General features: G+C 39.3%; 1 protein-coding gene across 3 annotated transcripts in view; it reads left to right on the top strand.

Moving 5' to 3' along the window:
* Positions 1-15,154, top strand: part of LOC140198827 (MORC family CW-type zinc finger protein 3-like) — a 98,775-nt gene extending 83,621 nt beyond the window's left edge. For 2 of the 3 annotated variants that reach the window (XM_072259928.1, XM_072259929.1), the window contains 5 exons: positions 1,091-1,171; positions 4,550-4,767; positions 8,870-9,743; positions 10,567-10,691; positions 14,917-15,154. In XM_072259928.1, coding sequence (XP_072116029.1) covers positions 1,091-1,171; positions 4,550-4,767; positions 8,870-9,743; positions 10,567-10,691; positions 14,917-15,058 — 1,440 coding nt within the window. In that variant the 3' untranslated portion in view covers positions 15,059-15,154. Of the gene's footprint in view, positions 1-1,090; positions 1,172-4,549; positions 4,768-8,869; positions 9,744-10,566; positions 10,692-14,916 lie in introns of those variants that run through there. The other variant, XM_072259930.1, reaches the window with a different exon arrangement.
* The last annotated feature ends 519 nt before the right edge of the window (positions 15,155-15,673 follow it).

Here is a 15,673-nt window from a genome sequence, read left to right on the forward strand (position 1 = left end):
CCTTCGGTGGGAAGATGTTACCTGGCTTTTGTATATTCTAGCCCTAAGAATTATACACTCAGTGTCCACTTCATTAGGTACCTCCTGTATCTAATAAAGTGGCCACTGAGTGTACTTCAGTATGTTTATGGTCCTCTGCTGTAGCCCATCAACTTCAAGGTCCGATGTATTGTGCATTCAGCGATGCTCTTCTGCATACCGCTGTTGTAACGTGAGGTTATTTGAGTTATTGGTACCTTCCTGTCAGCTTGAACCACTGGGGCAAATCTCCTCTGACCTCCCTCATTAACAACGTGTTTTCACCCACAGAACTGCCACTCACTGTATGTGTTTTTGTTTTTCATACCATTCTCTGTAAACTCTAGAGACTGTTGTGCATGAAAATCCCAGGAGATGAGCAGTTTCTGAGATGCTCAAATCACCCTGTGGTATCAACAATCATTCAGTCAAAGTCAGTAAAATCACATTTCTTCCCCGTACTGATGTTTGGTCTGAAAAAACAACTGAACCTTTTGACCATGTCTGCATTGAGTTGCTGCCATGATTGGCTGAGTAGATATTTGCATTAAGGAGCAGGGGTACATAATAAAGTGACTATTGAGTGTAAATAGTAATGAGAATTACAAGTGGACCTGATTTGTGAAATCTTGAATAGACTTGCCTCATGTAACTTGATCTGGATAGAGCTAGCTTCCAGCAGAATGGTCCTTGAAACTATTGTTTTGGTGCCTTTTACTTGCTCAAATTTTAGGGTTTTTTTCCCCAAATACTTTGGACCATTTAGAGTGAAGTGTACTGATTAAAAATGACAGCTTGTTGGAAAGGTTATTTAGATACTACTAAGTAGTCCTAAAAGCACAAATTACTGCTTTTTGATTAAAGCTCTTTTTAAAAAAAATTTTGGGAATGATTGTTTGTTTACTGTATCATTGATTGATGATATTCTTGCTGAGATTTTGGGGAAGTGATCTTTGGGGGACCATAAAGGATACTTAATGGGTGCAATGAATGAGAAGAAGCTACAATAACTAGATGTTTAATCAAAATAAAAATATATAGTCAATTGACATGCTTTTTTTTTGATTTGCAGTCAAGCTTACAGAAAACCATACAGAAATACGGTCGGGAAGCTAATGCCCTTCAAAGAGAACAGCAGAGATTACAGACAAAGGTGTGGCCCCTTCTGGCTCTCCTAATTTCATTCTTAAGCTTCTTCCTGCTAGCCTTATCATTTTCTAGGCCCCTATCAATACCTAGTTTTTTTTAACCTTTCGTAAGCTTTTCTTCTTGACAAGATTTTTCAACAGCCTGGTTCCTGTACCCGGTCTTATTGGACGTACCTATGCAGAGCTCCACACGAATATCCCCTGAACAGTTGCCACATTTCTGCCGTACAGTTCCCTGAGAACATCTGATCCCAATTTATGCTTCCAAGCTCCTGCCTGATAGCCTCATATTTCCCTCTACTCCAATTAAACGGTTTCCTAACTTGTCTGTTCCTATCCCTCTCCAATGTTATGTTAAAGGAGATAGAATTGTGATCACTATCTCCAAAATGTTCTCCCACTGAGAGATCTGACACCTAACCAGGTTCATTTCCCAATACCAGATCAAGTACAGCCTCTCCTCTTGTAGGCTTATCTACGTATTGTGTCAGGAAACCTTTCTGAACACACCTAACAAACTCCACCCCATTTAAACCCCTTGCTGTAGGGAGATGCTAATCAATATTTGGGAAATTAAAATCTCCCACCACGATAACCCTATTATTATTACACCTTTCCAGAATCTGTCTCCCTCTCTGTTCCTCGATGTCCCTGTTTCTATTGGGTGGTCTATAAGAAACACTCAGTAGAGTTATTGACCCTTTCCTGTTCCTAACTTCCACCCACAGAGACTCCGTAGACAATCCCTCCGTGACTTCCTCCTTTTCTGCGGCCGTGACCCTATCTCTGATCAGCAGGTCCATGCCCCCACCTCTTTTGCCTCCCTCCCTGTTCTTTCTGAAACATCCAAAGCCTGGCATCTAAGTAACCATTCCTGCCCCTGAACCATCCAAATCTCTGTAATGGCCACAACATCATAGCTCCAGGTACTGACCCACGCTCATCTGCTCTTCGTTCATAATGCTCTTTGCATTAAAATAGACACACCTCAAACCATTGGTCTGAACGTATCCCTTCTCTGTCAGCTGCCTATCTTCCCTCTCACACTGTCTTCAAGCTTTCTCTATTTGTGAACCAACCGCGCCTTCTTCTGTCTCTTCAGTTTGGTTCCCACCCTTCAGCAATTCTTGTTTTAACTCTCCCCGATAGCCTTAGAAAACCTCCCAGCTAGAATATCACTCCCATGAAATATGGGCACAAATTTAAGTAAAATTAATTTTGTACGCAGAGAGCAGATCAGGGTGATAAATTATTTGAATGACTCTACCTTGCACGGTGTTGTTGTCCATTTCTGCACTTTGTGGCATATTGATCAGTAACTTTGCCATTTCTTTAGCATTTTTGCCTGTTTTGAGGCTGAGTTGCTAGCTCAACGCCCAGACCTTGCACAGTATAGCAGATTATTGATTATCATTGATTAGCCATTGCAGGCTTATGTGCTCAAGTCTTCACTGTTGTACTTGAGCCCATAATCTGCTGAAGAAAGCAAGTAGAAATATGGAAGATAGCAAGTGGAGAAAACATTTTTACAGATTTTATGGGTCTGTTGACCCATTTTTATGTAGTAATATTCCATCCTTATTAACAATGAAGTTATTACATTCCTAATCTTTACTCATGCCATGGACTTGCAGTATTCACCAGTTAACCTTCATGTGCAAAGGAATGAGTCATGTGTTTCTATTATTGTGGTACCGTTCCCCTGGCCTTGCTCATCAGACTGATGCTGAATTACAAGATAATAAATAAATACTTTTTATAGATGTATAGTGGAGAGTATCCTAATTGGTTGCATCACGGCTAGTATGAAAACAACAATGACCAGAAATGCAAAAGTCTACAGTAAATGATGGATACTGCCCTGTCCATCAGAGGAAAAGTTCTCCCCGCCATTGAGTTCTACCATAAGAAAGCAGCATCCATCAACAAGGACCACCATCATCTTGGTCATACTCTGTTCTCGCTATTATCATCGGGCAGGAATTACAGGAGCCTTAGGTCCCACAGTAATCAGAATCAGGTTTATTATCACCAGCATGTGACGTGAAATTTGTTAACTTAGCAGCAGCATTTCAATGCAATACATAATCTAGCAGGGAAAAAAAAATTAATAATAATAAACAAGTAAATCAATTACGTATATTGAATAGATTTTTTAAAAAGTCCAATGACAGGAATACTGTATATTTTTTGAAAAGTGAGGTAGTGTTCAAAGATTCAATGTCCATTTAGGAATCGGTTGGCAGAGGGGAAGAAGCTGTTCCTGAATCGCTGACGTGTGCTGGAGGTCCTTAATAATGGATGCTGTCTTTCTGAGACACAGCTCCCTGAAGATGTCCTGGGTACTTTGTAGGCTCGTACGCAAGATAGAGCTGACTAGATTTACAACCTTCTGCAGCTTCTTTCAGTCCTGTGCAGTAGCCCCTCCATATCACACAGTGATGCAGCCTGTCAGAATGCTCTCCATGGTACAACTATAGGAGTTTTTGAGTTTACTTGTTGACGTGTTAAATCTCTTCAAACTCCTAATAAAGTATAGCCGCTGTCTTGCCTTCTTTATAACTACATCGATATGTTGGGACCAGGTTAGATCCTCTGAGATCTTGACACCCAGGAGCTTGAAGCTGATCACTTTCTCCACTTCTGATCCCTCTATGAGGACTGGTATGTGTTCCTTCATCTTACCCTTCCTGAAGTCCACAATCAGCTCTTTCGTCTAACTGACGTTGAGTGCCAGGTTATCGCTGCGGTACCACTCCACTAGTTGTCATATCTCGCTCCTGTACACCCTCTCGTCACCACCTGAAATTCTACCAACAATGGTTGTATCGTCAGCAAATTTATAGATGGTATTTGAGCTATGCCTATCCACACAGTCATGTGTATATAGAGAGTAGAACAGTGGGCTAAGCACACACCCCTGAGGTGCACCAGTGTTGATCGTCAGTGAGGAGGATATGTTATCACCACTCAGGATCAGTTATTATCCTACACCATCAGGCTTGTGCACCAGTATGGATAACTTCAATCACCAGACTCTGAACTGATTCCACAAGCTATAGACAGTTTCAAGAATTCTACAACCTGTGTTTTCAGTATTTTTTTATATTTGTACATTTTGTCTTCATTTGCACAAAGTTGTTTGACAGTCTTTATATATGTATCTTTTTCATGTATTCTGTTGTATTCCTTTAGTTTCCTGTAAATGCTTGCAAGAAAATAAAAATGCATCTCAAGGTAGCATATGCACTTTGATAATAAATTTATTTTGACTTGAATAGTAGTTGTTAAGGCAGCAGTTGTGTTTTGAATCTAAATGCTTGGCTTGTAATATTCTCAAAGTCTTACAATTAATGTATATCTTCCTAATCTACAACTTTCAGATTCTATTATCAGAGCAAAAAGGATCCCCCCAATCTATTGAAGTAACTACAAATACGCAGGGTATCACCAAGTGGATGGTTGATGGAAATAAGACACGGAACATGTCTTCAAGTCTGCAAAGTACCCCACCTCCAATATTGACCTCTCCTGTGAGTAGTCTTCAAATTGTAGACGTCAAATCGCTGTCATCTTCACAAACAGCAAGTGATGGTCAAAGGTTAGTCACGTTTTGAAAGCTTTCATACAATCAGATGTTTAGATGGCACCCATCTGGTCCAGCAGCACTAAAATGTTCTCTTTATTGCTAATGTAGTTGCAAAGTAACTTTCCTCTGTTTTAGTGATCAAGTTCTTTCATTTTTAGTCTTCCATAAAAATTCACATACAACATATGGTGCAGAATGTAAGCCCTGATTGTTGGATTTCTTTTCTCCCTCACTCTTGAGCTTTACTTATATTTTTTTGCTGGAAATGAAAATGAATAAAGACATGGTAAAATTGCTAGATGTCTTGGAACCTTGGTGAGGACTGGGATCAAATGCATTTTTATTATAATGGTGCCAGTAACATACTGTTTTACATAAACACATACTTCATGCCATGCCGCTCAGCAACTTGTGCCAATATTATTTTCTGACTGTATGTACTAGATTGTAATTATATGTGCTGTGTGTGACTGTACAGTATTTAGTGTGTTTTGCACCGTGGTCCCAGAGGAGCATTGTTTCATTTAGCTATATACATGTGTATGGTTGAATGACAATAAACTTGAACTTGTCTACCACAACGAACAGAATGTAAGGGCCCTAGGAGGAATAATGCAAGAAATGGTGAAGTAAAATAAAAAGTAATGGTGATGCAGGAAGAAAATACACATTTTGGTTTTGAATGAGGAAGAAAAGATGGCCAAAATAAAAATTAAATGGCTTTACTATTTATATAGCACAGAACAGCCCCTTTGGCCTAACTTGTTCATACCAACTAAAGTGTCTTCCTAACCTAACTGAATTTGGCTACATCTGCCTTCTCATCTTTCTCTCTTTCTTTTCTTTTGGCATGTGCGTGCGTGTGTGCGTCTGTGGTGCCTGTGCAATGTTGGCGGGTGGATGTCTTTTTCATGCCTTTACAAGGTGCGGAGGGAGAGAGAGACTGGATGGTGCGCCACACCTCGCAGTATTTTTCCCTTTATTTTACGAGGTCGAGTTGTGATCTCAACACTCAACCCAGCACGGATAGAAAGTGTACTTGGGAGCCGACCCGACTGGGTTCGAACCTGGGAACCTCCATTTCAGAGTCTGGCGCTGATGTCATTGCGCTACCAGCTGGCCCGCCTTCTCACCTTCTAAACTTTCCCTATGAATTAACCTGTCCAGCTGTCTTAAATGTTGTAATTGTACCAGCCTCTACTACTTCCTTTGACAGCTCATTTCATATACCCACCACTCTTTCTATGTGGAAAATCTTGCCTTTTGTTTCCTATTAAAACTTATTCTTCTTGCCTTAAATCTGTGACCTCTATCTTTGAATTCCTCTACTCTGGTCAAAAGACTATGACAATTCACCTTCTCTATATAGAAAATAGAACAGGCCCTTCAGCCCACAATGTTATGTTGAACCAGTGAAATCCATAATCAAATGGCCAACTAAACTAATCCCTTATGCGTACACAATGTCTATATTGTGGCGACCCACTTTCTAGCACACACGAACCGCCTCACAACAGCGCACGCAGGCAGAGGGCCGGCCCCAAAAAGGGCGCCAGGCCATCTTCACCAGCAGGGGGAAAATCCCGCGCGCAGAAAGGGTCTGGGAATATGCATTCCCCACAGTAGTCCCGCCCAGGGAGGGCGGGAACAGGAAGGCTTTAAAGCAGGCCGTGAAGTTTGAATAAATCTCCTTCACCGCAACTCCAACTCACCGACTCCATGTGGTTATTCTAGCGCTGTGTGTAGCACACCGCTACAATATCTTTCTATTTCCCTCACATTTATGTACCAATTGTTGTAGTGTGGATGAAAAACCGAGTTACTGCTAGATACAAAGCAGCTTCTTTATTGGACACAACAAGGTACAGCAGGCATCATACGGATGGAGGCGCTTTCAGTAGAAAAGTCTGCTAGCCCAATGTGGGCTCGATATTTATATGCTAAACACAAAGGGCAATTCCTATTTACAAAGTTATAGACAATGCTTTCTATTGAAGCTACATGCAAAACATCATACCTTCTGACTTTATCCTGTCCTCCAGATGCCCACATGTCTGGGTTGGTACTCACAGCCTTTAGGAGTGCAAGTTAAATCCACAATACACTTATTTGGTACTTTACGTGCTAACATAAAGGACAATTCATATTTGTAAAGTATAGATAGTACTGTCTTCGAAACTACCTGTAAACTTCACATTTCCATCCGCAGCGTCTGGCTAGTATTCCGATATTCACAGCTTTTAGGAAATGCATTGTTGTGAACTCAATCCACAGTACTTTGTCAAACAGAAGACTGGTGGCCAGAGTCACTTAAGTGTAAATGAATCATCTACCCAAAAACTCACTCTAACACCAAACGTCTTAACACAAAACACTCTAAATGTCTCTTAAAAGTCCCTAATATATCTGCCTCTACCCTTAGGCAGCACATTCCATGCACCCACCATGTGGTTTAAAAAAAAACAAGCAAACGTGCCCCTCACATCTCTTGAATTTACCTTCTCACCTTAAATGCATGTCATCTGGTATTAGTTATTTAAACCCTAGGAAAAAGGTACTGTCTGTATTAATCTATGCCTCTCAAAATCTTATAAACCTCTATCAGAACTCTTCTTGTATATACCCCATGGTTTTATATACTTCTGTAAGATTATCCCTTAGTCTCCTTCGCTCCAGTGAAAGCAGTCCCAACTTATCTAGTCTATCCTCATAACTCAAGCACTCCATTTCCTGCAACATTTCTGTAAACCTTTTCTGTACCCTTTCTCACTTTATCACATCCTTTCTATAATGTGGCAACAGGAACTGCAGATGTGTTCTTGGTATTACCTTAGACAGCTGTGAAATGACAATCCCACTCGAGCTGTCAGTGCTCCATTCAATGTAGCAAGCATGCTATACACCTTCTTAACTACTTGGTCTACCTTTGTTGCCACTTTCAAGGAACTGTGTCCTTTTAGGCCTTGTCTACAATGCTTCCCAATGTGTAAGTCCTGTCCTGATTTAACTGCCCAAAATGCATCACTTCACACTTGTCTGAGTTAAATTCCATCTGCTGTTCTTTTGCCTACTTTTCCAGTTGATTGGCCCTTGTTATAACCACCTTCATTGTCTACTATGTCACAAATTTCAGTGTTAATCACAATCTTGCAAACAGTGCCACCTATGTTCTTGCCCAAATTGTTAATATTTATATAGGCATCTGTTAGTCTCGTGAGACCATGGATTTGCGCCTTGGAAGGTTTCCAGGGCGCAGGCCTGGGCAAGGTTGTATGGAAGACAGGCAGTCTTCCCTCTCCACGCCACCAATGTTGTTCAAGGGAAGGGCATTAGGACCCATACAGCTTGTCACCAGTGTCGTCGCAGAGCAATGTGTGGTTAAGTGCCTTGCTCAAGGACACATGCTGCCTCAGCCAAGGCTCGAACCACGCGCCAAAATTATTAATATACAGAACAAATAACAGAAGAATCCAGCACTGAACCCTGTGGCACACCATTGTTACAGGCCTCCAATCTGAAAAGCAGCCAACACTACCACCTTCTGACTCCTTCCAACCTAAATATGTATCTTTCGAACTAGCTCAGCCTGGATCCCATGTGCTGTCACCGTCTAGAACAGTCTACCAACTAAATCCATGGAAAGGTGCACTAGGTTTCACTTGTTTCCTTTCTTTGGTCTCCCAAGTCCTAGAGTTTTGCTCTGATATTGTGAAGTTGCACCTTTTAACATGTCATGTAAAGTTTAATTTGTTTACATTACTAAGTCACCAATTGCTCAATACCCATGGGGTGGTTGTTCATGAACTCCTGGGTAACAGTGACGTAGACAGATAGTTCAGTCACTTGTATATGGAAGAGATGCAAATTGTTGGGGAAGAGATTCACTTTATGAACAACCTGTTTGCTTTAGTTTTCTTTGGTGTGCAACTACTTGGGCTGTGAAATAACTTACAATTCTAACGGCACATCAAAACGGGACTGTGCTACTCAGGTAATAAAGCAAAGTGTAAAAAAATTACAATTATTCTTGGATGTAAATAAGTCTCCAGAGCAGGTAAATTCTGAATAAATTGTCATTTTTAAAATCTTTAATGTCTTATTTATTTTTCTTTAGCATTAAACGAAAACTTAACTATGATGTTGCAACTCCAACTTCTAAAAACCCAAAACTAAATGGTGAAAATGCACTTTGCATGTCTTTGAACGGGCGTGCTGCTCCTGCAATAAATTTTGAAGATGACTTAATTCTTCTTGAAGAAGGAAGTACACCAAGGCCTGAAGAAAATTTTGACTTGTCTAAAATAAAGAAAGAGGTAGGAGAGGGTATCGATTCATCAAGCTTTGTCATGGATACTCGCGGTGATAATATTTCACTAAGGAGTAATGAACTGAAATCTTTAAGTACACAAACTGAGAAACTGAACATTTCCATCAAGGAAGAAGGAACTGCGTGCAATAATCCAAGCTTCTCTGATAGTGTCACTCTAGGCGGATTACAACGCTGTGACACATTGCTTCAGTGCTCGACGGATACCTATGGAAGTATTGTTAAAAGCACTGAAGCAATAAAAATTGAGCAAAATTTGCTGAAATCCGTGGCAGAACAGAGGGACCGCTTGAAGGCAAAAAATGAATTGTTAGAAAAAGAACGAGACAGTTTGTCAAAAAAGTTACTTGCAGTGTCTAGCAGTCATGTCAAAAAGGAGCTCTATGACCAATGGACACAGTGTGAATTTATTGTAGGGGACAGTACTGATGAGTGTGTGAAAGATTTCAACAAATTAAGCAATGATAGTAAGACAATCCTATATGAACTGGCAATGAAGGAAGTGGAGTGTTTAAAACAACAGTGCCAAGCATTAGAGCATTACAAGCAAGAATGCTCTGCCTCAACCATAAAAGAGGATGACAAGCAAGCTCAACTGCTGGACAATATATTACAACAGTTAGATGTCTGCACATCTGAACGAGATCAATTAAAGGATAAAGTAAGTAATTGAAATTAAAAAAATACAATATTTTATTTGTTTGTGCTAAGTTAAAACTTAAGTGATTTTTCAAGTCAAAACTCCAAAAGAGAAAAAATATTTTAGTAAATTGGTATATTTGTCCATTAAGTTTCGTAATGTGTATAATCTGATGTGAAGCATTTTACATGTAGTTTTTCTGTACTATACTAAAAGTATATTAACTAAATTTACAATTTTAATTTGCAGAATCAAGTTTCATTGCAGTAATGCTGCTTGAATTCACCATGTATCCATGTTAGCATAACGAACAAATTCAATTTAATTTTCAAAGTTCCATTACCCTTCAGTTGATTTTGTGTGTTTTTTTTTAATTAAATTCTTCCATAAATTACTTCAGAATTAACCGCAATATTTGATTTGGCATTCTCTGCCATAATTTGTTATGTCAATTCATGTAACCTTCCTCTTTGCTACTTGAACTAAGGTTGTCTTTTATTAATTCTGGGTTTATTTTTGCCTCTTCTCCCACTCTCTACCTGTTCTTGCTCAATTCAGCAGATAAATGGATTGACTATTGACACTGAGTGTTCAGTTACAACTCCAGAAAGATGACATTTGTATTAGAATGTTGTTCTTTAATTTCAGGTGATGAATTTGAATGAGTTACATCAGTTCTGACTTTCTAAACACTGTCCTGATCAAAATGTCTCAGAAATGCTGGCCTTTTCTCGCTTAAGCGAAAGCTTAGAAGTCTGTTTGGTAAATTGTGACTATAAAAGTATATTGTGGCATTTGCAAATAACCTCTACAAAAGTGAGTTTCTTTTCTGTTCATTACAAAGGCTGACCAACTCCAAAAACAAAATGATGCATTGAAGTTCAACTGTACAGATCTTTCTAAAGAAGTGGAAAGTTTAAAGCAACAAGTCACCGAAGCACAACAGAGCAACCTTTCAGATGAAACAAGGTAAATGCTTTATTAGAGTGACCTTGATATCTTGTTTGTAGACAGCATCATAAAGAAATTAGAAATATGCTTTCACTGTTCATGTAGTGCGTGATTGGTATAAGTATTGAGAGAAAGATGACATAGTTAATTAAAATGGGGAAGTGCGATCTGAGGGATTCAAAGATGGGGCTGCTGAGAAGCGAGTATAACCTAGCAAGGGCAAGCAAAATGGATGCACATGAATTCTGAACATATTTATACATTGTGTGTAATAGCACAAAATGTGAAATAGTTATAGGTTTAAGTGGCACAGTGGTTTCAACAAGTAGAACTTCTGTTTCCCATGTCCAATGAGCTGGGATCAATCCCAACTTTCTTGTAGGGTTGCTGGAGTGGCATGGATCAAAGAGCCGGAAGGGCCTACTCCACACTGTGTCGCTAAATAAATAAATAATATCTGTGCTAGGGACCCTGCAATTTCTGCACTAGCCCCCACAGGGTCCAAGGGAACACCTTGTCAGGCCCTGGGGATTTTTCCAACTTAATTTTCCCCATGACAGCAAACATCTGCTCCTCTGTAATCTGTATATGATGCATGACCTTGCTGCTGCTTTGCCTTACCTCTGTAGACTCTGTGTCTGCCTCCCAATTAAATACAGATGCAAAAAATCTATTTAAGATCTCCCACATCTTTTTTGGCTCCATGCTTAGATTACCACTCTGATCTTCCAGAGGACTAATTTTGTCCCTTGCTATCAATATATTTGCAGAGGCGCTTGGGATTCTCCTTCTTCATCTCTGCTGGAGCAATCTCACGTCTTTTTATAGTCCTGATTTCCTCCTTAAATATTCTCTTTTATTTCTTACATTCCTCAAGTACCTCATTTGCTCCTTCCTTCTACCTGCTATGCACCTCTGCTTTCTTAACTAGGGCCTCAATATCTCTCGAAAACCAAGGTTCCCTAAACCTGTTATCCTTGGCTTTTATTCTGAAAGGAACATACAAACTCTGTACTCTCAAAATTTCACTTTTCCAGGTCTCCCACTTACCAAGTATACCTTTACCAGAAATCAACCAGTCCCAATCCACAGTTGCCAGATCCTTTCTGATACCATCATGATTAGCTTTAAACTAATGATACTATGATCACTAGATGTAAAGTGTTTCTGTGCACAAACTTATGTCACCTGCACTCTCATTTCCTAATAGGAGATCTAGTATCAAACCCTCTATTTGGTACCTATATGTACCGATTAAGGAAACTTTCCTGAACACATTTGATAAGCTGTATCCCATCTAGCTCTTTTGCATACAGTTGAGGTCAGAAGCTTACATACACCTTAACCAAATACATTTAAATTCAGTTTTTCACAATTCTTGACATTAAATCCTAGAAAACATTCCCTGTCTTAGGTCAGTTAGGATCACAACTTTATTTTAAGAATGTGAAATGTCAGAATAATAGTAGAGAGAATGATTTATTTCCGCTTTTATTTCTTTCATCACCTTCCCAGTGGGTTAGAAGTTTACATACACTTTGTTAGTATTTGGTAGCATTGCCTTTAAATTGTTTAACTTGGGTCAAATGTTTTGGGTAGCCTCCCACAAGCTTCTCACAGTAAGTTGCTGGAATTTTGTTCAATTCTTCCAGACAGAACTGGTGTAGCTGAGTCAGGTTTGTAGGCCTCCTTGCTCGCACACGCTTTTTCAGTTCTCACAAATTTTCTATCGGATTGAGGTCAGGGCTTTGTGATGGCCACTCCAGTACCTTGACTTAGTTGTCCTTAAGCAATTTTGCCACAACTTTGCAGGTATGCTTGGGGTCATTGTCCATTTGGAAGACCCATTTGCGACCGAGCTTTAAACTTCCTGACTGATGTCTTGAGATGTTGCTTCAATATATCCACATAGTTTTCCTTCCTCATGATGCCATCTATTTTGTGAAGTGCACCAGTCCCTCCTGCAGCAAAGCACCCCCACAACATGATGCTGCCACCCCCATGCTTCACGGTTGGGATGGTGTTCTTTGGCTTGCAAGCCTTACCCTTTTTCCTCTAAACATAACGATGGTCATTATGACCAAACATTTCAATTTTTGTTTCATCAGACTAAAGGACATCTCTTCAAAAAGTAAGATCTTTGTCCCCATGTGCACTTGCAAAGAGTAGTCTGGCTTTTTTATGGCAGTTTTGGAGCAGTGGCTTCTTCCTTGGTGAGCAGCTTTTCAGGTTATGTTGATATAGGACTCATTTTACTGTGGATATAGATACTCGTCTACCTGTTTCCTCCAGCATCTTCACAAGGTCCTCTGCTGTTGTTCTGGGATTGATTTACACTTTTCGCGCCAAAGTACGTTCATCTCTAGGAGACAGAATGTGTCTCCTTCCTGAGTGGTATGACGGCTGCGTGGTCCCATGGTGTTTATACTTGCATACTATTGTTTGTACAGATGAACGTGGTACCTTCAGGCGTTTGGAAATTGCTCCCAAGGATGAACCAGACTTGTGGAGGTCCACAATTTTTTTTTCTGAGGTCTTGGCCAATTTCTTTTGATTTTGCTTGTAAACTTCTGACCCACTGGAATTGTGATATAGTCAATTAAAAGTGAAATAATCTGTCTGTAAACAATTGTTGAAAAAATTACTCATGTCATGCACAAAGTAGATGTCCTCAACGTCTTGCCAAAACTATAGTTTGCCAATATGAAATCTGTGGAGTGGTTAAACAATGAGTTTTAATGACTTCAACTTAAGTGTATGTAAACTTCCGACTTCCACTGTATGGGATACCCAGTCAATATGTAGAAAGTTAAAATCCCTTTCTGTCACAACTTTGTGTTTTTTGCAACAGTCTGCAGTCTCTCTGCAAATTTGCTCCTCTCAATCTAGTGGACTCTTGGGTGGTCTATAATATAATCACATAAATCTGATCATTCCTTTTTTATTCCTCAGTTCTACCTAAATAGCTTCACTAGTTAAGGTCTCCAGTCTGTCCTGTCTGAGCACTACCATGACATTTTCCCTGACTAATAATGCTACCCCTCCTGCTTTATCACTTCCAAAACTGTGGAACTCTGGAACATTCAACTGCCAGCCCTTTTCCTCCTGCAACCGAGTTTATCTATTGGTTACAATTTCACAAGCTGTTTGTGTCCTATGCTCATTTGCCTTTCCTACAAAACTCCTTGCATTGAAATATATGCAGCTTAGAACATTGGTCCCACCATGTCGACCTTTCGTTTCCTGACTTTGTATGTAGGTTGAAGAACATCTTTCCCCCACAACAACTCCACTAGATGCTTTGACACTCTGGTTCCCATCCCCCTGCAACTCAAGTTTAAATCCTCCTGTGTAACACTAGCAAACATTCCTGTAAGGATATTATGGGAATGTGGGGAAAGTAAAATGAGTGTCAGTATAGCTTGGGGGATAGTGTATATTAGAGGGGCCAAAAGGCTTGTTCTTGTGATGCATGGCCCTGAAGTGCTATTATTTTCTATCTGCTGTTTATGTGTAAGTTGTTAGTCTCAATGTAAAATAGTTTGCCTACTCTGTTGCTTACTATATGCTGGTCACTCTAAACATTTTTTGAGGTTCAAATAGAGATGCAAACAGGGTTCTCCCTTTGGCAAGACATTTTAACTATTTTAAAGGAAGATTTCTACCTGAGATGTCTCAATGATAAAATAATACTGGAGATATTTTAGGAGTTTTCAGAAATAGTTTATGTTTGGAGGTTAAGGTACAAAAGTAAAAAAAAAAGTTTTCTCGAGTACTGCTGATGAATTAAAAAATCACCTTGCAGAGGCTTTGAGATTGACTGAGTAACACATTATGAAGTGCTTAATGTTTGCTGGGCTGCAGCTTCAGTCTATTAAGCATTATATTGTGTTCCTCAGTTAAATATTTTTGTATTTTTGAATTTTTATAGTCATCTCCAAATATCTGAACTCAATATCTCTAGCATATAATGCCATCATAATCACCAGGGCATTTGTTGGTTTGGTACCATTAGAACAAAGTTTAAACAATTACATTAATGTAATAATGCTATTATGTGACATTAGAATAATTAAATATTTAATCTGGAAAAACTAAAGAATTTTAAGCTAGCATCTTGTCAATAGGAGCATCCCTTCATCAGTAGCCTCTCCAAAACCATGTTGCAGCAGTCCTCTGTCATTGCTCCATGCTGAATTATGTTGCAATTAATATAGATCTTTTCTTTTTATCCTTCTTTCAGTATAAAACTCAGGTCTCTAAGGATTGGTGTTGCACAGCTTCTGGTTGATATCGTACCTGATCTGGATTTAGAGCAAATAAATTATGAAAGTACTGTTGTTGATGAGATTCTGGACCAGGTACTTACAGCCAGTACATCATGAAGGTCATCTCCTGCTTTGCAATTTGGCTGTACTTTGAAGATATCCAGTGGAATATGTAACAAAACCAATAAACTTAATAACCCAGTCTACAGTTAAGCAGACAATGCACTTCTATAATTTCTCTTCTGTTTTCTATTAGATCTAAGATGTTTGTTTGTTCATTTTCTAACCTGGTAAACAGTGAACAGCCCGTTGGAGCAGTTTGAAGCATGCTTGAAAATTGAACTGATTTAATTGGAGTAAACAGTTCAAACTAGTTTTAGAACTTTCATGAAGGGAGCAGGAAACTGCAGAAATCTGAATTAATAGCAAATACACGGAATTAATGCTTCAATGATAGATCTTTGATCTTAAAACAATAATTGCGCTACCAGTCTGGCGGGGTATTTCTAGCATTTTCTATTTTTATTGCAACTGTGTTTATGGTATTAGTACAATACAAAACAATGTTGGATCAAAAAATTGTAGAGAGTGAGGTGGTGGTATTTTCCTGTTTAAGAGTTTCATTCCTGCAAATGTAAATTTAATGCGCTATACTTTGCTCAGCATTCCCTCTAATTTTACTTACAGTAGCTCATACCAACCATTGCTCAGAGCAGGAAATTTTTACACGGA

This window comes from Mobula birostris, chromosome 6 (assembly GCF_030028105.1).
Source record: "Mobula birostris isolate sMobBir1 chromosome 6, sMobBir1.hap1, whole genome shotgun sequence".
NCBI lineage: Eukaryota > Metazoa > Chordata > Chondrichthyes > Myliobatiformes > Myliobatidae > Mobula > Mobula birostris.